At 39.2% G+C, this 26,676-nt stretch overlaps 1 protein-coding gene across 1 annotated transcript in view; it reads right to left on the bottom strand.

The window, feature by feature from the left end:
* Window positions 1–26,676, bottom strand: part of LOC126482134 (zygotic DNA replication licensing factor mcm3) — a 106,489-nt gene that overhangs the window by 27,596 nt on the left and 52,217 nt on the right. Inside the window, exons 6-9 of the mRNA XM_050106114.1 lie at window positions 19,607–19,745; window positions 15,369–15,611; window positions 14,340–14,504; window positions 5,601–5,799 (exon numbers count right to left, since the gene is read on the bottom strand). Of these exons, the coding sequence (XP_049962071.1) occupies window positions 5,601–5,799; window positions 14,340–14,504; window positions 15,369–15,611; window positions 19,607–19,745 (746 nt within the window). The remainder of the gene's footprint in view (window positions 1–5,600; window positions 5,800–14,339; window positions 14,505–15,368; window positions 15,612–19,606; window positions 19,746–26,676) is intronic.

The following is a 26,676-nucleotide window of genomic DNA, read 5'->3' as shown; positions in this document are numbered from 1 at the left end:
TCCTCTACCCCTACCCTGCTATCCCCCACCCCATGCCGCCTCCCTACCTTCAACATCCACTCCAACAGATTGCTGGTCACATCAGATGCAGATGCAATTGCAATCGGGCTCAAGTACCCAGAGACAGTGGCTATGTGTGCGTGTATTCTGCTTTGTCCAAAAGCTTCATTCAGCACTTTTTTCACTGTGCTCATCTGCAACTCAGCATCTCCTACATGAGGTGACTAGCAATCTACCCTTTACATAATGTTAATATAATAAATGAGCTGCACAACAGATTCAAAGGTGGAGCTTAGTGCTCCAGAGTTGGTTACCTTGCGTTTCGACTTATGTGCTAAGATAGATCTTTCTTGGAGCAGGAAACTGAATTCTGTATGAAAGTTTCGTGGAAAAATTCTTGGCTAATTTCGACCCTTTGAGGCAGCAGCTTTGGAAATACCCAGTAAAAGTGAATTTATGTATGTATTTATGTATGTATGTATGTATGTACCATTAATGCTATGAAAAGTGAACATGCAAATTTTTATTTATACGGATGAGACCAACTCACTGAAACTTACAGAACAGTCTGTACCATAAAAATTGTCAGTGTTACGAGTATAGTCTAAACATACCTTGCATAAATGAATATGATTTTAAATCTGTATAGCTGTCCAGACTACTTCAAATGACAGCTACTTCTGACAGTTATTAAGGAACAAAATCTCTCTGCAGTTCATCAAAAAGTGTTCATGATATAAATGGAGAGGGCAACACGATGGTTATTTGTGGAATGATGCTTTCGGAAACCGCTTTGGGCATTTGTTAAAAGGTTTCGGGACTCCAGCCACCAGCCTAAACGGTAATTTACCATACACTCCAAAACCTAACAAACACTACTCATGAGATAGACTGGGCGATAGTTGGAGGGGAGAGGTTTGTCCTTTTGAGGTTTCGGGACAGGAATGACGATAGCTTCCCGCCATCTTCTGGGAAAGTTACTGTCAATCCATAGTCCATTATAATAATGGAAGAGATAGCACAGACTATGGTACGATAGACACAGCAACATTTGGACGCGAATACCATCTTGTCCCACAGCAGAAGAGCGATAGGAGGAGAGTGCATGTCTGAGTTCCCAATAGAAAAAACAGCACTACAGCTTACATGAATGGAAAAGCAAGAGGTCCCTATTCCGCTAACTGTTTCTTCGGGAGAAAATCTCAGGAAAGTGTCAACCTAATGAGTTAGAGAATGTGACTGGGTCCACTAAGATATCCTGTGTGACAATTAGCCCAGAAGTCGGGGAAAAGCTGGATGTGCCAGATAGCCGTCGGAGTCGACTCTGAACATCTGATGAGGGAGTGAAGGTATTGAAGGAGCTGGTAAAGAAATCCCAGCTAACCTTCTTGCTATCATGTATGATATGACGGCACTGCACACGTAACTGCTTATAGCGGATACAGTTGGCCAACATAGGACGATTGCAGAAAATGCGAAGAGCACACCTCTGCTTGCTTATTGTGACACAGCACGCCTTGTTCCACCAAGGAACTGGGGGGCGCCAGACCAAAGGGGAGGTACAAGGTATTGAACGTTCCGCAAATGTAAGAATAACTTACATAACGTGAGTGACCTAATCGTCGATGCTAGGAAATTGGCAATCATCAAATGCTGCTACAGAGGAGAAAAGTGTCCAATCAGCTTGGAAAACTTCCAGCATCTTGCTTGCATAGATAGCAGTTGTGGCTATAATTGAAGGACACATGGAAAATGGTCACTCGAGTGTGTATCAACAAGAGCGAACCATTCAAAGTGACGAGCTAGCCAAATAGTACCGATCAAAATGTTAAAAATGTGAGTACGTTGACTTGGAGGCAGACAAAAATGTAGGTTCCCCAGTGTTGAGGCAAACAAGATCCGCTTGGTGGAAGAGGTAAATCAATAGGGAGCCTCTTTGAGAAGGACGCGGATTCCCCAAAGCACGTGGTGGGTGTTGAAGTCCCCAACTGGCAAATAGGGAGGTGGGAGCTGACCAAGAAGATGAAGGAGATCGGTTCTTGCCATTGATGTGGACAATGGATTGTATATAGTACAAAGAGAGAAGGTGAATCCATAAAGGAAAAGACTTACACCGACAGCTTGGAAGGAACTGTGTAAGTGGACTGGGTGATAATGGATAGTATCATGGAGAAGAATCATAAGTCCCCCGTGTGCTGGAATGCCAGCGACAGAGGATAGATCAAATTGGACTGATTGGAAATGAGGGAAGACAAAGTGGTCATAGGAATGTAGCTTTGTTTCCTGAAGACGGGAGATGACTGGGGAGTAGGATCGTGAGAGGATCGACAGTTCGTACTGACTGGAGTGAATTCTGCAGATATTCCAATGAGCAATAGACATAGGGTGGATGAAAGAAGGAAAAGCCTCACCATGGTTGCCGTCAACTCAGTAATCTCTGAGAGCCAGTGGCAGGCGGCGTGGAATGGCATTCAGCCACAGGCAGAAGATCCTGATCCATAGGTTGTTCGGAGGGCAGCTCATACTGCAAGTGATTGGCTGGTTGATTGGCCGCCAGTGGTGTATCTCGACGACATGGAAGACTGCTACCGCTGGGTGGTGCTGTAGAAGAGAGACACTTGGGATGAAGGACGAGTTGATGGTTGTGAGGTCTGGGTACTTAAAAGTCTTCACGAGTAGGTTCTTTTTTGGAAGTCTGGGCGTCCAATTTTGGGGCCTGTGATTTAGCAGGAGCCAATGAAGGTTGAGCAGGTGACGGTGGGGAGGTTGAATGGGCGATCTTTGGGCTGGTCGATCTGACAACTGTAGCGCTAAAGGTGAGATCACAAGTCTGCATGGCTACCTCCTTAGTAGGTCGAGGAGAGGCGAGGACAGTGCTATATTTACCTGCTGGGAGCACAGTGGGCTTCTACTGGCGATTGACATACGAGCTGAATAACTTGTTCATCTTTAAAAATAGGGGAATCTCTACAGGAAGCAGCATGGTCACCCATACAGTTGATGCAATGAGGGGATGGGGGTGGACAATCAACCTCATGGGCATCCCTGTTACAGGTAATGCATTTGGCCATATTGAAACACTTCTGGCTGTTATGATTAAACCTCTGACACTGATAGCAATGCGCAGGGTTCGGAATGTAACAGCGAACTGAAATTCTCATGTCCCACTTTAACGTTCAGTGGAAGTTAAACTCTGTCAAACATCACAAAGAGAGAGCGGGTCGATACCAATTCCTCTTCAACCTTTTTCATTGCTCAATGTATGATCATTACTCCCTGATAAGACAAATAATTTTGAACGTCCTCATTTGATAATCCCTCGAGTGATCTTGTATAAACCACCCCGCGTGATGAGTTTAAAGTACAGTGTGCTTCCATCCAGACAGGGAAAGTGTGTAGCAGTGTAGTTCGAAGCAATTTGTGTGCCTGGAGGGCACTGTCTGTTTCCAACAACAAGGTGCCATTTTGTAACCTGAAACAAGACTTTACAGGACCTGCAATTGCGTTGACACCTATCTGAATAATGAAAGGGTTGACTGTTGAGAAGTCCTGACTTTCATCAGTGTGTGAAACAATTAGGAACTTTGGCACTGATTGAAGAATTTTCTGTGGCCGAGACTCTTCCAGCTTTCTCTTGTGGGTAAAAGTTGAAGTAGAAGAGACCATTGCAGAAGTGTCCCCACAATTACCGGCGTCTCTGATGCTGCGCTCCTTCCTAGTGTGGGCCCTCTCTGAGGGCACTCCTTCCTTAGGCAATTGTCCACACCTCAGGCCACACCTCGCAAGAAACAGACAGAGGGACCAATCAGCATTATGGGAAGGTATCAGCTCGTGTGATCATCCCACCCTGGGCCTGGCCTTTACCAGGGGGTACATATGTGTCCTACTTGTCTACCTGGTGTGGGGAATTATGGGTTACCCCGTCACCGGTTACACATGGGTCGGCCTTCAGACATGCGAAGGAAGGAAGGAAGGAAGGAACAAAGAAAAGGAGAGAGGAGAAGAATTCTCAAACACCGCAGTAAAGAAGAAGGTAAAGAGAAGAATCAAGGAAAGATAAGGACAAAGTAAGGATAGATACATTAAACTGTAGAGATAAAAGAAGAGAAACCACTTCATTCATTCACAACCATCTGTCTCTGGACGAAGATGCAAAACATACTCCCAGACAGAGGAAGAAGGGGAAGGGTTGGGGCAGGGTGGGGCGGGAAAGGATCAGGGACAGGGAGGGATGTGGAAAGGGAAGGTATGCAGCCCAGAAAGGAAAGAGCTGCATGAGCTCAGGGTCCCATGTTCGCCATGCACGTATCCACAAAAAGATTTGTGGGAGGGGGGTTGTTCATGACTCCAGCTATAGTAGTGGAGAGGAAGCAAACCCACTTTTCCAGTTTAAGTTTTCATCCATTTGTGTACCTATGAATGTAAAATTTTCTACCCTGTTTAATATTTGCTTGTTGTATACCAGGCTAATAGGAAATCAAATATTTTTGACAACACAAAACTGGGTGAAGCGTGTTTCTTTCTTTCAGCCCATTCCTGAAAAGCTATTCAGCAACTTTAAAAAAAACGTTTACTACTTTCTCTGTTGATCCTCCTTGAGGTTGAAGCTCTTCTGTCTGTGTTTGCTGACAAATAGATTTGTATTTGGAGAGAGTCTCCTTTGAGCAAAACACAATTTTTGTCTTTCATTTCCCTGAAGTTTCAGCATCATCTGTGGGCTTTTATTATCTTTCTTGTTAGCGCATGCTGTAGTTTTCCTGCATTTTTATGTTTTTATTGCAGTTATTTTCTTTCATAGTTGTCATTTTGTCTGGTTTCCCCACTATCTTTACTGTGAAGACCTGCACTAAGTAACTTTCACTGTCACTATTTACAATATGTTGCTGTTTACAAACAAAGGGACAAAATCTTGTTTCTGCAGTTTGTAAACAATGACAGTAAAGATAATGGTGAAACCAAAAAAATGTCCAATCGTAATAGAAAACAAAAATCCAGGATGTGTTAACAAGAAAGATTATAAATGCCCACAGATAATGTTGAAACTTCAGCGAAACTTCTCTGGGAAATGAAAGATAAAAAAATTGTGTTGTTCTCAAGGTGGCCCCATTCCAAAAACAAATTTGTTGACTCTTCTTTGCTCAGCTTCACAGCAATGCTTGTATCATTTGCAAACACGAAACTAATTCTGGCTCCTGATTCAAATAATATAGCAAATCATTAATATAAAGCAAGAACAGTAGTGGGCTGATGATCAAATTTTGCAGGACTCTGACTGTAATTTCTGTCTGTGCAGCTGATGTGGCATTCCTCTTTCTATTACTAGAACAGCCTAAGATAACTTTCTGCATTCTGTTTCTTACATGAGAATACACAGCTACTCCATTTGTTTCTTACATGAGAATACACAGCTACTCCATTAAACATCCGCCACAAGAAACTTGTTAAAGCAAAAGATTTTTGTCAAATTAAGTGAACTTATTGCAGTTACAGGAATGTGTCCTTCCAAGAATTAAACGATTAAACAGCAGCTACAAACACTAAATAAAGCTATTATACAGGGACTGTAGCATTTAGACAACATATAATTTTTGTGTACATACCCTTCCGTAAACCGGATTTGCTGCTGCAAGCACAGAGCAACGAGCATTCAAACGAGCCTGTATTCCAGCTTTCGCAATAGTGACTCTTCCTTGTTCCATGACTTCATGAATAGCTGTACGATCTATGTCTGACATCTTGTCAAATTCATCAATACAGACAACCCCACGATCAGCCAAAACCATAGCACCAGCTTCTAACCTGACAAAAATAAAACATGTACAGTGATTAACATAAGTGATATTCCTAATCAAACAAGTCACTGTCTTATCTCTTATTACCTGAGACTCAAATGCTCCAAACTTTTTACATTAATTGTAAAAATTATATGCGGAGACAGTTCCAAAACTTTTTTCAACTCCGTAATGAATACTAATTGCTACACTTTCATTCAGAAGTACCAGACAAACAAACATCCTTTCAATGTTATTCAAACCCAAATTTCTGAAAAAATTATGTAACACCACAACTTAAATACAATGGGGATAGTCCTCAATTGCATCTTAGTGAATATTAAGACAACCGATCTGGGCAAATCTCAATTTCCATTTCAGATATTTACACCATGTAGCTGTTACTTTCACTTTATGGGACCAACCACTGATGGGCTGTAACTTCCTGGCAGATTATAACTGTGTGCCGGACTGAGACTTGAACTCGGGACCTTTGTCTTTCGCGGGCAAGTGCTCTACCACTGAGCTACCCAAGCACAATGCACACCCCATCCTCACAGCTTTACTTCTGCCAGTACCACATCTCCAACATCGGTAGAACACTTGCCCGCGAAAGGCGAAGGTTCCAAGTTCAAGTCTTCGTCCAGCATACAGTTAATCTGCCAGGAAGTCTCATACAAACACACACTCCACTGCAGAGTGAAAATCTCATTCTGGAAACATCCCCCAGGCTGAGGCAAAGCCATCTCTCCATGATATCCTTTCTTCCAGGAGTGCTAGTTCTACAAGGTTCAAAGGAGAGCATCTGTGAAGTTCGGAAGGTTGGAGACGAGGTACTGGCAGAAGTAAAGCTGTGAGGACAGGCGTGAGTCTTGCTTGGGTACCTAAGTTGGTAGAGCACTTGCCCACGAAAGGCGAAAGTCCCAAGTTCGAGACTCCATCTGGCACACAGTTTTGATCTGCCAGGAAGTTTCGTATCAGCGCACACTCCACTGCAGAGTGAACATCTCATTCTACTGATAGGCTGCACACAAACCTGCACTGCAGACAGCATGGTGAACGAATGACTACATCTTTTTATATTTGGAGGATTTGTATGTCCCATAAAAACTGAAATCTTAAAAGACAAAACCGGCTTGAGAGCTCTGTTATTTATAAAACAGGGGCTGGAGGTCAGTAAGATTATTAGTTCACTTGATGATTATCTATCAACAGAGCCTCTAATCCACTTTTGTCTGTTAACAATCAGCTTTTTGTGTTCATTCCCAAATGATTCCATTCAAGAAGATTAAAGACACTCAGAGATAAATTTGAGGAGAAGCCCATTGATAATTGGTAAACTTTATGAGTAACAGCAGCTGCACAGTGTTGATATGACATTAGATCTACCCTGGTTGGTTCCTTTCTATACTGTCCAGTCAAAGTAGGCCAGTGTACCACTGGTACAGTTGTGTAGGTACCACTGCCATATGAGCTTCTGGAACATTAGTATGCTCGTCTAAGTGAAAGGATTGCTTGAAGTAATGTACTGACAGAACTATGACAAAATGGTTTAGGCCATGGAACAAAACTAGCTACCTCTGATTATTCACCTAGCTGCTTGAATTCTGGCTAAATGAACAAAATGAACCTTAGCATGGAACTGCTTCTCCTATTTTACTCAGGAACAATAAATGACAAGAACTAATTATTGGAGTTGGAAAAGGAGATAAGCAACATGAAAATGAATACCATGGGATTGTCATGAACGGGGCCCAGCAACCTTGCCGCAGTGGTAAACACTGATGCCTGTCAGATCACCAAAGTGAAGCACTGTCGGGCTGGGCTAGCACTTGGATGGGTGACCATTCAGTCTGCCGAGCACTGTTGGCAAGCGGGTTCACCCGTCCCTTGTGAGGCAAACTGAGGAGCTACTTGACTGAAAAGTAGCAGCTCCGATCTCAGACTGACATATGACTGGGAGGGAGTTCTGCTGACCACATGCCGCTCCATACCTGCATCCAGTAACGGCTGGGGGCTGAGGATGAGACAGTGGCTGGTCTGTGCCATTGGGCCTTCATGGCATGTTCAGACAGAGTTAAGTTTAGTTTTTTTGTCATTAACAGGGTGAAAAAATGAGAACTGAATATAGTTAGAATCAGCATGTTTCACTACAGAGGAGTGGAGCAGCGAGAAAATTATGTTGCATGCTTTATTGTAAATAAATAAATTTAAAAGTAGTATATGAAACAACATGGTGTAGGCCTCAGAGGAGTTATATCAACCAATAACTGACAAAACTCCACTAAAATATAATAATAAAGTATGATAATGCAGGTGTGATACAGAAACTAAAACTCTGAGAGAAATGTGGGGATGGCAGCAGATATGGTTATGCAAGTAATAGAATATGTTGAAAATTACCTGTAGTTTTCTTCAGTAACAATGTGTTGAGGACAAACAAGACATGGACTTGGCAAAAGTGTGTGTGTGAGAGAGAGAGAGAGAGAGAGAGAGAGAGAGAGAATCGAATTTATCAAATACTAAAGAAATTTCATACGATATGATGATCCTAAACAAGTTTACAATTTCAGGTGATTCCAATCAAGTAACATGTAGAGTGAAAACAGAAAGAATAAAACTCAAGATAGGAATCTTAAATGTAGATCATGAGAACAAATGAGGAACATGAATGAGGTCAGCCATGAGTGCACTTCTCTGACAGGTTCTGGAAGAACCCCAAAGGGGGTGGTGCACATTCAAGTCACCAAGCAGCAGAAAAGGGTGAGAGGGTTGCCCAATAAGCTGGAAGTCTGTCCTGGTGATGCTGGATGACTGAGGGATGTAAGCTGGACAAAGGGGAAAGGTCAAGTGAAAAAGGAAAATGCGTACTGCAATAGCTTGAAGCCGGGCAGTCAAGGGAGATGGGCTGACTATGAATATCATCCGAGATGAGCAACAGGACCCCCGTGAGATGAAATGCCTTCCATTGGGGGAAGGTCAAAGCGGACTGGGAAGAAATAAAAGAGCTCAAAGCAGTAGTGAAGACAAAATTTTGTTTCCTGGGAGGCAGAGAACAAGTGGATATTGATTCCTAGGGCAGCCGTAAGTCCTCTTTGTTGGAGCAAAGGCCGTGAACATTCCATTGGAGGAGAGTCATGAGAAAGAAGGGGGAGGGGGGGGGGGGGGTGGAAAAATGAAAGAGTGTCACCTTGGCAGCTGCCAACTGCCAGCCTTCAATAATTCACTGCTATAGGGTTGTAGAGGCTGGAGGATCCTGCTCCATGAGATCTACACAGGCATCGGCATTCTCCTTCTGTCTGTCTGCAGAGTCCAGGGAGAAAAATGGTTGTCTGTGCAGACCGGTGACACAGAGGTTGGCCAGGCAAGCATATGACAGGATGACACCGCCCAAGAAGATCTCAAGAGTCAGTGAAGAAGAAGATCATTTGCCTTTGTTTGGTTTCTTGGAGCCTTTCCGGTTAGTGGAGTGAGACTCAAGATGACTGTTGGCTGGAGGGGTGTAAGAAGTCTGTAGAGGAGTATTCCTTCTGTCTGCCAATTTTGCAGTAGGTGACTTCACCCCATGAGGCGAAAGTTTGGTGGCTTGTTGCACAGCTGGAGTAGGAGACGGGGATGCTACCTAGACATTGGGCGATTTGACAACTGCAGTGCTGAATTTGAGGTCGCATGTCTGCATGGCCGCATCCTTCGTGGAGTGAGATGTAGCAAGAACAGTACCGCAAGTGCTGGATGGTAGAATGCAGGGTTACCGACTAGCCAACAACATGTGAGTGACCGGGCAAGGCAATTTTTTCTTCACCCGTATCTCCTGCATGATCCACTAAAAAAAAAAATGAGAAACTAATCTTGAAGATTGAACTTGTTTATCATGTGTTATCCTCTAAGATATATCAAACACAAATGTGCCAGGAAAATTTAAAATAACAGCGTAAATGGCTGATCTTCTGGGTCCAAATTTTTCTTGACTGGTCTTCAAAGAGTTAAGTTTTGAATGAGAGTCAAGTGCTCCATGTTTTAAGAAATTCAAAGCACATTCTCACATGTAACATAATTTGTCTTGCGTAAAGGAAATTTACTTTGAATGTAATGCTTTTTAATCCACTATTTGCAATATTTTCCCATGACCTATTAGCAATGTGAACAGTTGTGATGTCATGCTCATCAAAAGCAGTTTGTTGTTACAGAGTGTTGCATAGTCTTCATTGTAAAGCCTTTGACACATTTTTATGTCAGCAATTGCTTGTATGTGCGCTACACTTTGTTGTTGTAAATAACAAATTTTCCTTTCAACTAGTTTTATTTTGGTGTTATTCTCTTGTTTATGTTTTATTGCTGGAGTATGATTCTTCAGTAGTGGGCTAAAGTAAAATTCTTCATTAGAGCATTAGCTCCTGCCAGTCAAAATTACATAAATTTAACTGAAACCCAAAATAATTAAAAATTCCCAGAATCCTAAAAAATTCTCTGATATTTCCCGGATGAAAAAATTCCTGGGCTTTTCCCAGTTGTCCCAGGGCATATACACCTGACTGAATATACTTTCCATTAGAATATGAAATAGATTTTCAGTTCGACATACATCTACGCAGTTACATAGTGCTTTCAGATTCAAAAATTTCAGAAGAGATACTGAGTTTCAGGTCATAAATGAGTTCATAATATTGCAGTACACTGGCAACTTTTCTATCAAGAAAGTGTCAAGAGACTATTGAAAAACATTTTTCGCCTTTCTACAACTGCAATTATTGTGGCAATGTCTTATCCAAATTTAAAACCGAACAGTTCACCTGTAATGCTGTCCATGACCAAGGGAGCCTTACAAGAAACAACACACACACAACAGCCAAAGGAATGTCACAGAAACTTGGTAACGAGTTTTGAACAAAGTTTCGAAATAAAAAGAATATTTTATTTCAAATTTGAGTTGGAAAGCGAAGCCGATGTAGAATCACAACAAATTATTTGGAAAAACTACAAAGGAATTGATGATTTCTCATTCTTTTCTGAATAAGATTGAGAGTTAAAAATCGTACATCATTATCACGGAATAAAGACGATTTCAGATGATATAATGCAATGATATCCACTTTGCAAGTGAAGGACATATTTTCTTCAGCATCACAACAGGTAACCTCCAAAACTCAAAGTTTCTGATGAGATGTTTGGCAAAACGAGTTTTTCTGAAAACTAATTTAAAAGTAACAAAAATTATATTCGTTTAATAAATGACATAGATTTGGAGCAAAAAATTTCACCGGATTTCGGATGTATCTATTATTCATAACATGTTTTATTCGTGTAAGTAAACAATGTTTTGGGTAGTATGTGTTATTCACGAATAATGAGTACTTCTTGTCTGTATTCATTACTCAAATTCTGCCAAACTCTGGTGGCACATAAAGTGCATCATGCATTCAGACGCTGCAGATCTGCAGCCCCATGTCAAGTGAATGCCCTTGTGTCTATGGACAGCAGCTCGCTCTGCTGTGGTATCCATATGGCTCACTCGGCTGTTCCATCCTTACAGCCATGAATGACAGCTCAGTCAGTTGTGCTGCCAGCATGGCCATGTACAAATGTTCACATAGCTGTCAGGTGAGACAGCACTAGCAATCTTTGGCAACTTCCACACAAAAATTCCAGGTATATTCACACTCTCTCTCGCACACCCGAGCCACATGAATGCTCGAGGATTGTGCAAGCGCTTGCAGTGCTCTGCTCACGTAGGTACTCTACAGCAATTGAAGCATTACGTTTTGTGCCAACTCCTTTTCGCTATCTATAATTATATTGATACCAAACACACCATCATGCATGCTTCACTGTTCCTCTCCATCAGCACTAAGTCGCTGTTTTTAAATGTACTTTGAACGTTATAAATAAAATTTAACAAACTATACCATGCATATGAAAACAAATTAACACAGTAATAGTTGTGAATATTTTATGAGTATGACCTATAGCATTACTAAAATCATTGGTGGTTGGTTATGGATGTAAATTTCTATTTACACCATCAAACACATACATAGTATACCTAAACTAATAACATCTATTTTCAAAATCTTGCACTGCGAACACAAGCGCTTTAATGTCTGCCAGTCCAAAATTTTAGTAAACAGATAGGCTCTTATACACCACTATACTTCCAAGAAAAATATACATTTGCAGTAGCAACCAAATAACAGTTGGACATTTCAACGACACAAAACGCGTCATTATTGTGCTTGATGCAGTATCCAGCTCTTGTTGGTCAAAGTTGAAAACTTTAACAAATTTTCATTGGTTCAAGGGGTGTTGTGGTTGCAATACATTTAACCTAGCAATTGAATTTGACATAGGCCTCACCTTCAGCCCTAAAGACCTGCTCTCCTTCTCCCAATCCCTGCAATGGAAGCACTTCTTTGCCGCCAAACCCACCCTAACTCCAACAATGGACCCTGTCTCTTCCAGTTCAAACTACCATCCAACCATGATCCCCTGCCCATCCCCTCCAACCTCACCAACTGCTGGTCAACTTCCAGGAATTCTTTACCTCCAACTTAGCCTCAGAATCCTTCCCCAGGTCCCTTCCTCAGAACACCAACCTTTTAGCAGAAGAACGAATAGCCACATATAACCCCAACACAAATCCTGACCTAATCATCCTACCTGCAGATAAAGGTTTCACCACTGTTGTTATGAATTGCAGTGGCTGCCTGGCAAAAAGCCTCCACCAATTATCTGACTACTTCATCTATAAACTGACAGAGTGATCCCATACAAGAAGCCCAACAAACTCCAATCCCCGCTTAAAGCATTAGGCCCTTACCAGAACACCTCCCCTGAATCAATTTCCCTCCTTACCCCCATGACACCTTGCACACCCACATTCTACATGCTCCCCAAAATCCACAAACCTAACAATCCTTGATGCCCCATTTTTGCTGATTATTGTGCCCCCACTGAAAGACTTTCAGCACTGATTGACCAGCACCTCCAGCCAATTAGCCGTAATCTAGCCTCCCATATCTAACACACTAACCATTTCCTTCACAGACTCTCCACCATCCCCACCCTTTTACCTCCCATATCCCTACTTGTCACTGCTGATGCCACCTCCCTCTACACCAACATCCATCGTGCCCACAGTCTTACTGCTATTGTACACTACCTTTCCCAGTGTTCTTCAGACTACTACCTCATTCCTCATACACCTTACTAACTTTATCCTAACCAAGAACTACTTCTCATTTGAAGGGAAGGTATATAAACAACTCCACTGCACAGCCATGGGCATCCTGCTATGCCAACCTTTTTTATCAGCCATCTAGAGGAGACCTTCCTAGCCCCTCTAAACACCAAACCCCTAGAGTGGTTCCGGATCACTGATAATATCTTCATCATCTGGACCAGGGCCAAGACACCCTATCTCCGTTCCGTCACAACCTAAACACCTTCTCTCCCATTTGCTTCACTTTGTCCTCCTCTACCCAGTGTGCCACCTTCCTAGATGCTGACCTTCTCTCTGATGGCTCCTCCACACATCTGTCCACATTAAACCCTGAAAACATCAACAGTACCTGTGTTTTGAGAGTTGTCATCCCTTTCACACCAAAAAATCCCTCACATTTAGCCTGGCTACCTGGCGACGGCGCATCTGCTGTGAAAAACTTCCCTTGCTCAGTATGCCGAGGGTATCACCAGACAGGTACTATTCCCCAGACCTACCTCGCAAACAGATCTCCCATGCCATTTCCTAACTTCAGACTTAGCATAGCAGTTACCTCTTGTGTTCTATGGCAATGAGTGGATTATCAGACAGCCACAATGAAACATTACACTATTTACTATGCCAGATACATGAAATGTGGCTCATTTTTTTGAAATATTGTGCCAGACTTGGCAGCTTTCAATTTTTTCCAGCTTCTCGTTATTTGGTTTTCAGCATGTATAGAAGCAAAATTGTTTGTAAACATGAAATAATTTCCAATTATTAGATAAATAATCAAATGCAGCACCTGAATCAAACAAATGAATTTTTTGTATACTATGAGAAAGTTTGGCAGACATTTCTGGGACGACACATGCTTCAAGAATTTTTGGGGGCCAGAAATTTCATTTGCCATTTTTGTATCCGCTGTCATCAGGTACTGTTTCTGTTACATTCAAATTCCCTATACACTCTCATGATGTACTTCAAAATAAAACTTAAATCCCAATTTTTATAAAACTCAATTCCCAATTTTTCATAAACTGACAATGCTCTTATAGGTGCCAAGAGGAAGCAGCCCACTTACAGTACAAATTTGAACTGCATGCACTTAAAAACTAACAAATAATAATAATAATAAATAATAATAAGTTTCTTTTCAACATTATCAAGATTTTTGTTTAATTGTCATAAATTATTGTTTATTATGGCTTTCATAATTCAGATAGGAATCTCAATTTTTCCCTTAAACACGAAAACTATGGAGACCTACTACATAAATAATAAGAGTAAGTTAGGGTAAATGCTATCATTTCATGATTATGGTATTACAACAAGTATGAGAAATAATGTCTTCCAAGATTATCACATACCTTCTCTCACCAGTCTCCTGATCTGTGGTGACGGCAGCCGTTAGACCAACTCCTGTTGAGCCTCGTCCTGTCGTCGGTATAGCTCTGGGAGCTGTAGCTAGCACATATCTGAGTAACTGAGATTTTGCAACACTGGGATCTCCAATAAGAAGAACATTTATGTCTCTGAACATATAAAAAAATAATACAATAGTATAGTATTAAAAGCAACAAGACAAGAATTCAATGATCTACAAACACACTACCTCTACCGTCTGCTATTCCAATAGTGGCAATGCAAAATAAAGTTCAAAACAGTATAAATTGTATAGCATCACAGTGATACTGAAAAACCTGAACTGCTAGACACTTTACGATAAGGGCATAACTATCTCATGAAAGCCTACTCGCAGAGCTTTAAGAACAAGCACATCTAAGTCCAAATTTTCTGATGAATTACACACACACACACACACACACACACACACACACACACGCACACACACTCTTTCACTCTGTTATACTTTTTTTGATATTGGCTGCATTGCCACTGGTGCCAGCAACTGATCCTAAGTTCTATGAGATATCACTATGAATAAGATACATCTGCCATCACTTGCTAAAGCAATTTCAATCCAGGACTATGTTCATGACTCATTACTTGCTGTTCAGCCCTTCTATCCTGAACATTAGAGTGTTAAGGACTGTAATTCCACGAAACAAAAAAATACATTCAATGCAGCAGGTAATTCTCTCCCATTTAAACATCATGTGGTATCTTAGGAAACATTTACTACTAGCACACAAGAGCATCCAATAATCAATTCTCCTCTACAGCATTTTATGTGAAGGACTTGGGCCACATATGTTCCATATGTCAAGTTTCACATAATTTGTATGTTCCCTGCTCTGTGCAGCAATTTTTTGAGGTAGTAGTATGTCCGATAGCAGATTGTATGTTTTAAGAACTGTAGTGACAAAACCAAACTCCTTATTTACAGAGAAATTGATCAATCTCTCAAGTCTTAATTAGTTGTAGCACATACTCACCCTCTCAGCCTTGTTCCATTAGGTAATACTTTTTCTACACCTCCCAACAGCATACACAAAATTGCTTTCTTAATATATTCATGTCCATGAATTGATGGTGCCAGAGATTTGCTAAGTAGTTCAAAAATATCACCAGTGCTCTTTGCATTTACAAGCTTTCTACATTTGGCCACATCACCTCGTGACAAGGCAAGTGTGTTCTCTTTGCTCAATGGTGAAATGTTGTTAGCAATCAAAATTGTCCTAAAAATGAAACAAAAAATATTGACGATGCATATGAGAAGTATAAAACTAAACGGAAATAGCAGTATCAGTGATACAATAGTCCATTATTAACATTCAAACTGGATACAACAATGGGAAAATGTCATATGATCGAACAAATTATTGTTCAAATTATTCCTGGCCAATGGGTGTATTTGATTTTGAAAAATGACAACAGAAACCTATGATGTTGACTGTTTCCAGCCTGCTGGGTTGCGTTGTAGGGATTCAGTTTGTCATGTAGTGTGATGCTTGTGAATGATTTTCATTATAAAGTCACAAAACAGCATTAATACCTTTTATAACCACTAAATTGACAAAAAATATATCTGACCATTGTTTGGAAAATTTGCATATGTAGCAAATGACGTTTTCCCTAAGCAGCTAAAACAGCAAAAGCCTATATAAGAAAAGGTAATCAGCTTTGTGTAGGTAACAATAGGCCTGTGTCATTACTGTTAGGACTTTCAAAAAACAGTGAAAAACCACTCCTTTCGCAACTGACTACATCCTTCGACAAAAGTAATATTGTCTATGGATGTCAACATAGCTTCAGGCCAAAATGCTGAACTGAAACAGTTACTTTTGCCCTAATAAACCATGTCTTCAATGCAGTGGACAATTAAACAAAAGCTGTAGAGATATTTTTAGACTTAACAGAAGTCTCCTTAGAAAGCCTAATGATATGGTTAAGATGCGTACCAAATGAGTGAATCACGTCACTATCAGACCAAAAAGAGAAAGTATTTGGAAGACAATAATCCCCATGTACATATTTCAGAACCATGTTGTTCCACAGGGTTAAATTTTAGCTCCATGTCTTACTTCCCATAACACATTAGAAATTCAGAACCAGTACTTTTTGCAGATGAAACCAGTCTATTGATCGAAGGGAATAATAAGGAAGATCTTATTGCATCTGCAAAAGATATTAGGGAAGAAGTGCAGGTAGTTTACCAGAAACAGACTAACAGTAAATCCCCAGAAAACAAATCTGGAATTTCTATGCAGATCAAAATAAGAAATGCAACACAACCAACAATATACACAGTTAACAAAAATATTAGTTCTGTTGCTGAAACAATTTATTGGGATTCGTATACAAGAAAACCTTAAATGAAGTTGTCATATTTAGTTACTAAATTTAAAAACTAGCAAAAATGAACGATGCAGTAAAAATTCTTTGCAACAACCTGATTGCTGAGAGTTACAGCCATACATTTTGCTAGTGTCCATTCATTACTTAGTTACAGTATAATTTCATGGATATAACCCAAACCAAAATAGTTTTCAGAAAATAAAACACAATTTTAAGAATAATGAACAATCAAGCAGCAGAGAACCATGCAAACCTTTCTTTAAACATTTAAAAATCTTATCCTCCCCCTGCATGTATGTATTTACAGTAGCTACACATGTCAAAAAGCAAGTACACTGAGAAAAGAAAACAAAATTGTCCATGAATACAGCACCAGATCAAACAGTGGCATACGAGGAGTTCCTTGAAAAATTAAGCTAATTCCTCTGTTGTATTTTGACTGTGTTTATATGAACTGTCATTTACTTAAGATTCATAAACATGTTATTTTATCTATTATTTATTACTTTTCTGTTGTAATTTCATGTACTGATACATTCCATGACCATGGAGATTTGCTCCTCAATTTTGCCCTCCTGAACTAGATATGCAAAATAAATAGACATGCTAGTCACACAACAGTGTGCCAAAAAGTGTGTATCACAGAAGAACAGAGCTACACAACATATTATCCAGACATGCAGAATCTCTTTCTGAACTACGTTGGGCCTACCTTTCGAAAATTTGCGATATCCTACCTACTACAAAACTGCTTTTATTCAATCTTTCAGTATCTTGTTCATGAGAACATGTAATGCATACTTTTAATTTTAGTATGCTCAAATTTGTAACTATTCCTGGTAAGCACCCAATTTGTTATAAAAATTAAATGACACATTTGCAAGTTGTGAAACAAACAAGTAAAAAGATTTTCTGTCCAGTATCTTGTGTGGAACATACATATTGAAAATTTAAATGCACAAAAATAAATAAACACATTGTAAATGGAAGGAGACAGCAGAGCATGCAAGTGTATCTCTAAGAAAGAGATCAAAACTTTTATGAGACATTCAGAAGCTATAAACAAAAGAGAGAGAGAGAGAGAGAGAGAGAGAGAGAGAGAGAGAGAGAGCACACAGGTGTGGGCACTCGAGAAAATACAAAAGCACATTTAACATTAAAATAAAGATGAAGATTGTGGGTAACGAAAAAATACAAAGCTGTTGAAAGTCCCTTATTTTTCTTGTTTCTCAAGCAGGGCTAAACATTCTGCTCCTGCTCATCTTATTTTATACTACAACACACCTACTACAACACAACCACAAGTTGTCCAAATATCATCCTAACTATCCATATACCTACATTGCTACTCTTCTTAAACATTCAAACACTGCTCTTCTGTCTTAACTGGCAACTTACAGCTTCTGTTCATATTCTCAGATTGCCACACTTCATATGTGAATGGAACGCAGAAAGAAAACATAAATGGCATGATGGGACGTACACTCTGCTACGCACTTCACGGTGGTTTGCAGAGTATGGGTGTAGATGATGTAGATGTAAGACAAATGGTTACTGAACACATTAGGTATGCATTCATTTACCAGCTGTGAATCCTGAAATGGTAGTCTTTATACACACTCAAAAATAGATAACATTATAACAGACTGGAAAACTTCAATTAGCTCATGTGCTGACTTGTTTTACGTTTACAAAGTTAATGAGAAAATCAGTTCTTCTTCTTCTTCCTATCCAGTATTGCACCTAGTGGCCTATTACAGTCTCAGTCCAGCATCTTGCTAGTTTTCAACCAACTCTTCTGTCTGTGGGTTGGTACTTTTTTTACTGCCAATCTTCCTCCATAGTACATGGTCTTTCCAAGATGATCAGTAGCTCTATACTGTCTTGTGATTGATTTTACTTTGAGATCCTTATGCATGTTATCAAATCTTTTCCTGTTTCAGAACTGCATCTCAGCACTCAAGTCTCCATTCACCATCTCTTTTAGATTGGCCACACCTCAACAGGATAGGTGTAGCCAGAGCTTGTAAAGCTTTAGTCTGGTGTGCGGCTGAACCAGAGATTGCCTGAAGAAGGTATTTATCAGTCCCATGGCGTATCTGAAGTTTGTGATTTTATGTTGCGTACCATTGTCTTCAATGTTGCTGAGGTAGTACCCCAGTTATTTGAATGCTCTTACTTGCTCAAGGGTTATGTCGTCTGTTCAAAACTCGGTTCTCTTGTAGTCTTTCCCTATGTAGCATTTTATTGAGAGAGATCTCCATGCTGCATGTTTTTGCTATTGTGAGTAGGTTATACACTGATCTCTGTAAAGCATCCTCAGGTTCTGCAAAATGCACCCAGTCATCTGCAAACAGTAGTGTGCCTAGGTCTGTTTGTCTACCTGCCTTGGTTCTGCCATGAGGATTTTGTCTCTGTTCAGGTGGATTTTTTTTTTTTTTTGCGATAAAATAAATAAAGATTACATTACTAAAGTTAATAAATACTTAGTTTAAGTTAATACTGTAAACAGTATGCTGGCTGAAGTTTGCAACCAGAAAGAATAATTAAAATTCAAATGTACATACCCCAAATTCTTCATTAAACTCTACAGATTTCTCTACTTTTTGCAACTGGATACAGATAATAAAACACTGAAAATTACGGAGGTAGCACAATTAGAAGGGCAGATAGGTCCTGATACGGCTGAAGAGAATATATGAATTTATGAGGGTCACATCTTCATGAAGAACTACCTTCTGACAATGTCAGATAGATATGAAAACCCAACCAAAATGCACCTAGATATGAACACCAAACCAAAATGATATCTTATAAACTGGAATTAATTATGAAGGCATTTTCACATTAATTAATTAATTATAAATCTTCTGACCTGAATGTGCAGTTAGAGAAACCACCCTGTTTGCTTGGTAAACAACGATAATTTCCTACTATCTGTACTCTGTCTCCTGGCTTACAAATGTCCACGAGGTCATTATCACAAATGACATCCACAGATCTTGGCAGCTGACCTGCAAATGAAAAAGAGGATATTATTTTAAGTTGCTTGATGGAGTCCAAGCCATTACCACTGATAGCACAAAACTCCAGGAATTTCACTATCTATAATATCCAAAATGTTGCGAAATCCCATTAAGAGATGATCCTCTGAAAGAAATATTAACTCCCTCACAGGGAGGGAGATCTACCATCATGTCTGAACTTTCGAAAAAGTTTCTCGCTTATGGTTTTTACTACTGCAAATTGCACATACAATATAGCTATCAATGAGCAATACTGTTAAGCAAAACACAAATTACAAATTCATCCAGTTTCTGGTCCAGCCACCAAATAAAAATAGGGCGACTTTATTGTTGATAGATGGAGTGTATGAAACATCAGTAATGTAAACACACATTCAAGAAAATCTACATTTGCACTGTTCTGTGTATCATTTACATACTTCAAAATCAACAAAGAAATTTCATACAGGAAACTTCTGGTTGCTAATGAGCTATTTGGGAAGAAATTATCATCAGTGAGGAAAATAATCAAGCTCCATCCCGAAATTCTTGGTGAAGTGGAGAAGACTGTTGAATATGTACCTGCTGGCAACGAGACTGCATCTCTAATGTGTATCCAACAAAGTACTATGAACATGTCCATTACGTTCCATTGAACAACGAAGGAAAGAAGAAGCCATTAATTTGAGCATTTGTTACAGCATATGGGATACAATAATATGACAGATCAAATGATATGCAAATACATTGCAAAGTTTGCATATAATACCAGGGTAACGTTAAGAAATTTTAAGTTGTACCTCAATGAAGTGGTGAATCAGTTTCCCTGAAGGCATCGAGACAATCAACCCTGTGGAAAGTCTCAAAAAGCCAGTTGTTTAAAATCTGTGTACAAAACAAAAACATATTGTGTAGAAAGAGTCTAACAGTGCCGCACACAGCCAGAGGCTAAAACATGGCCGAATGGTGGAAGTCACTGGCCCAAATTTGTCTCTGAGTCTTAATAATTTAAAACTATCATTTAGAATAATTTCAGTTACAGCATAATACTGAACAATTAGAAAAAGTTTATTTGTTGTTTACAAAAAATCATCACTTTTCTGAAAGTTACATCAGCTGGGTACAGTGTACTGTATGTAGCATTATTAAGTAAATTTCTTCTGGATATTTAATGTTTTTCATGTTTAACTTCAGCTTTTAGTTAGACACTAGTGAGAAATCATTGAAGGACATAAAAAATAACTGAAGTTCCATATTTTGAAGGATAAAAATGCTATAAAGCGTCATGGCTTTTATATGCTTGTTGCGTTATATCTCAAGTCTTCAAAAATCCTTGAACTCCGAGTTACAGACACATTCATTTGGTCCTCTAAGATAAGCGCATCAGCTTTTGGAGCATATATGTAGATATGAAATCGGTATGCTGTGCCTGGGTTTCTGCATAAATCCCATTTTTTCAAGCATAACTAGACTAATAACACTGACTGTAAATCTGGCAGTTCACACTTAAAATTCTTTCATGCAGTGAGAATGGTACGAAACAGGGTCCATAAAATGTCAGGAAACCAATCATGAGGCAGCTAGAATGAAACCATGACACTGGCAAACTTAGATCATAAATAGTATTGACTCTTTCAATCACTCTGTGTACCTTTTGCACAATAACACAGTAAGTGGTTTTGTAGATTATTCAGTCTTTTTAACACTTATATGGATACCTGACAAAAGATGTCTTCTCTTAGTACCTTTATTCCTGAAGTGGAATCTTCTATGTACATCTCAAATTTTGTAGATTTACAGCAATACACAATGTTTATACACCTACATCATTACTCTACAAACCATGAGGTGCATGGCAGAGGGTACATACCATTGTACCAGTAATTAGGACTTCTTCCTGTTTGATTTAGTATGGAGCGTGGGAAGAATGATTATTTGAATGCCTCTGTGTGTGCAGTAATTATTCTAATCTTATCCTAAAAATCAATATGTGAGCGATACATAGTGGGTTGTAGCTTATTCCTAGAGCAATAATTTAAAGTTGGTTCTTGAAACTTCATTAATAGACTTTCTTGGGATAGTTTATGTCTATCTTCAAGAGTTTTCCAGTTCCTTCGATATCTCTGTGACACACTCCCAACGATTACACAAACCTGTGACCATTTGTGCTGCCCTTCTCTGTATACGTTAGACGAAAGGATGTGGGTTTTAAGGGAGAGGGTAAGGAGTAATTCCAATCCCAGGAGCTGAAAGACGTTAGGGGGGAAAAAAAAGGACAGGTATACACTCGCACAGACACCCATATCCAACCGCACATACACAGACACAAGCAGACATTTGTAAAGGCAAAGAGTTTCGGCAGAGATGTCAGTCGAGGCAGAAGTACAGAGGCAAAGATGTTGTTGAAAGACAGGTGAGGTATGAGCGGCGGCAACTTGAAATTAGCGGAGGTTGAGGCCTGACAGATAACAAGAAGAGAGGATATACTGAACGGCAAGTTCCCATCTCCAGAGTTCTGACAGGTTGGTGTTAGTGGGAAGTATCCAGATAACCCAGACGGTGTAACACTGTGCCAAGATGTGCTGGCTGTGCACCAAGGCATGTTTAGCCACAGGGTGATCCTCATTACCAACAAACACTGTCTGCCTGTGTCCATTCATGGGAATGGACAGTTTGTTGCTGGTCATTCCCATATATGTGTGGATGGATATATGTGAGTGTGTGCGCGAGTGTATACCCGTCCTTTTTTCCCCCTAAGGTAAGTCTTTCCGCTCCCGGGATTGGAATGACTCCTTACCCTCTCCTTTAAAAGCCATATCCTTTCGTCTTTCCCCCTCCTTCCCTCTTTCCTGATGAGGCAACAGTTTGTTGTGAAAGCTTGAATTCTGTGTGTTAGTTTGTGTGTCTCTCGACCTGCCAGCGCTTCGTTTGGTAAGTCACATCATCTTTGTGCGTGTGTATTTTTATATATATATATATATATATATATATATATATATAGTTGTAATAGAGGGAAACATTCCACGTAGGAAATATATATCTAAAAACAAAGATGATGTGACTTACCAAATGAAAGTGCTGGCAGGTCGACAGACACACAAACAAACACAAACATACACACAAAATTCAAGCTTTCGCAACAAACTGTTGCCTCATCAGGAAAGAGGGAAGGAGAGGGAAAGACGAAAGGATGTGGGTTTTAAGGGAGAGGGTAAGTAGTCATTCCAATCCCGGGAGCAGAAAGACTTACCTTAGGGGGAAAAAAGGACGGGTAAACACTCGCGCACACACACACACACATATCCAGACACAAGCAGACACATTTAAAGACCTTGTCTTATATATATAAATTAAAAATCTTAAAATCGCTAAAACGGTCCAACTTCTGTACCACACTGAGGTTTGCGTGCCCTTTGTGGATGTGAGGATTTCAAGTTTCTTAAAATAATAATAATAATAATAATAATAATAATAATAATAATAATAATAATAATGCCAGTCGTAAAAGGTGATGAAAAGAACAACCCACTAATAGGGCTAACCCCCCTTTTAGTCTGATTAGTTGGTTCAGGACAGAACTAATGAAGCCTCGGACAAGCACTGACATGGTCGGGGACGACGCTTGAACCCTATGCCCGTCCACAATGGTAACGACACTGCTAGCCACACGGAAAATGATTTAAACCCAAACAGAGGTGTTTTGCAGAATATGCTTCCTGCAACCACTCTAGAAGGAAAACAAAGACAGAGGATGAGATGGTCAGATGAAGTTAACAGACACCTCATGTTCTGTTATTACCAAGCAACAAACTTAGGAACCAACACAACTGGATACAGATACACAAGTATACACAACATTAATTACCAGATACCCAGAATTAAAATTTTTAATAGAAAAACGACTAGCTGATCAGATCCGTGTAATAATCAAAAATAACAGGATACCCCAGTCAGAATTAGAAAACATCAAACAACAAGTACAACAAATACTAGAACAAAATAGTGTGCAATCAGAAGAAGAAGAAAATACAGTAATGGACTCAAACATCCCAGAGAAAACAAACAAAGAACAACACGCATCAATTAAACAATCAGAGGAAAACGAAATCTTAAGACAGCCATGAGAACAACCACAAAAAGAACACGAAGTGACACACATGTTAGATATAGAAGAAAAATTTCAGCTGACATATATAGAATACAAAGACACAAATACAGACATTAGACCATTCTTGCATAGACCACCAAATAACCCACAAGTCGAAACAACTATCAACACAATCATACACAACAAAATAAATGAAAATACAACTACAGAAGAGTTACAACTACTGGTTTATATAGGAGCACTCACTACACTAAATATACACACTAGGCAGAGATCAGAACCAGCCAACACACAGTAGAAACCCACAAAACCAGCATGGCAACACAGGCTACAGACCAGAATAGAAAAACTGAGAAAAGATATCGGACAGCTAACACAATTTATAAGAAATGAAATGTCAGACAAAAAATGAAAAAGGTTAGGTAAAATCTCACAACAAGAAGCGATAGAGCAATTAGATGAAAAGAAGCAGAAATTACAAGCATTGGCCGAACAACTTAGAGGATACAAAAAAAGTGAAAATAGAAGGAAACAAAACCAAGCATTCAACACAAACCAAAAGAAATTTTACCAGACAATAGATAACACACACATTAAAATAGACAATCCACCAAACATAACAGACATGGAACACTTCTGGAGCAACATATGGTCAAACCCGGTACAAGATAACAGGCATGCACGGTGGATACAAGCAGAAACAGACACATTCAAGATGGGACCACAAATGCCTGAAGTGATAATTTTGCAACATGAAGTCACCCAAGCAATTAATTCTATTCACAATTGGAAAGCCCCTGGAAAAGATAAAATAGCAAATTTCTGGCTACAGAAGTTCACCTCAACACATTCACAGCTAACTAAATTATTTAACAGTTACATTGCAGACCCATACACATTCCCTGATACACTTACACATGGAATAACTTATCTGAAACCTAAAGATCAAGCAGACAAGCAAACCCAGCTAAATATCGCCCCATAACGTGCCTACCAACAATATACAAAATATTAACTTCAGTCATTACACAGAAATTAATGACACATACAACACAGAACAAAATTATAAATGAAGAACAAAAAGGCTGCTGCAAAGGAGCACGAGGATGTAAAGAGCAACTGGTAATACATGCAGAGGTGACATATCAAGCTAAAACTAAACAAAGGTTGCTACACTACGCATACATTGATTACCAAAAAGCTTTTGATAGTGTATCCCACTCATGGTTACTACAAATATTGGAAATATACAAAGTAGATCCTAAATTGATACAGTCCCTAAACATAGTAATGAAAAATTGGAAAACCACACTTAATATCCAAACAAATTCAAATAATATCACATCACAGCCAATACAGATTAAGCGTGGAATATACCAAGGAGACTCATTAAGTCCTTTCTGGTTCTGCCTTGCTTTGAACCCACTATCCAACATGCTAAATAATGCAAATTATGGATACAATATTACTGGAACATACCCACACAAAATCACACATTTGCTATACATGGATGATCTAAAACTACTGGCAGCAACAAATCAACAACTCAACCAATTACTAAAGATAACAGAAGTGTTCAGCAATGATATAAATATGGCTTTTGGAACAGACAAATGTAAGAAAAATAGCATAGTCAAGGGAAAACACAATAAACAAGAAGATTGCATATTGGATAACCACAACGACTGCATAGAAGTGATGGAAAAAAACAGATGCCTATAAATATCTAGGATACAGACAAAAAATAGGAATAGATAATACAAATATTAAAGAACTAAAAGAAAAATATAGACAAAGACTAACAAAAATACTGAAAACAGAATTGACAGCAAGAAACAAGACAAAAACTATAAATACTTATGCTATACCAATATTGACCTACTCATTTGGAGTAATGAAATGGAGTAACACAGACCTAGAAGCACTCAATACACTTACACGATCACAATGCCACAAATATAGAATACATCACATACATTCAGCAACAGAAAGATTCACATTAAGCAGAAAGGAAGGAGGAAGGGGATTTATCGACATAAAAAAACCTACATTATGGACAGGTAGACAATTTAAGAAAATTCTTTATCGAACGAGCAGGAACTAGAAAAATACACAAAGCAATCACTCATATAAATACATCGGCTACACCACTACAATTTCATAACCACCTCTACAACCCTTTACATCACGTAACACCAATAGATACGAAGAAAGCAAATTGGAAAAAGAAAACACTACATGGCAAGCACCCGTATCATCTAACACAGCCACACATAGATCAAGACGCATCCAACACATGGCTAAGAAAAGGCAATATATACAGTGAGATGGAAGGATTCATGATTGCAATACAGGATCAAACAAACACCAGATATTACAGCAAGCATATTATTAAAGATCCCAATACCACAACAGATAAATGCAGACTTTGTAAACAACAAATAGAAACAGTAGATCAAATCACAAGTGGATGTACAATACTAGCAAATACAGAATACCCCAGAAGACATGACAATGTAGCAAAAATAATACATCAACAACTTGCCATACAACATAAACTAACAAAACAACACGTTCCCACATACAAGTATGCACCACAAAATGTACTGGAGAATGATGAATACAAATTATACTGGAACAGAACCATTGTAACAGATAAAACAACACCACATAACAAACCTGGCATCATACTCACCAATAAAAAGAAGAAATTAACACAACTAATCGAAATATCCATACCCAATACAACAAATATACAGAAGAAAACAGGAGAAAAAATTGAAAAATACATCCAACTGGCTGAGGAAGTCAAGGACATGTGGCATCATGATA

The sequence above is a fragment of the Schistocerca serialis genome, chromosome 1 (genome assembly GCF_023864345.2).
Source record: "Schistocerca serialis cubense isolate TAMUIC-IGC-003099 chromosome 1, iqSchSeri2.2, whole genome shotgun sequence".
In the NCBI taxonomy this organism is placed as follows: Eukaryota; Metazoa; Arthropoda; class Insecta; order Orthoptera; family Acrididae; genus Schistocerca; species Schistocerca serialis.
Note: the sequence above shows the minus strand (reverse complement) of the source record. Positions and strands in the feature narration are given on the sequence as shown.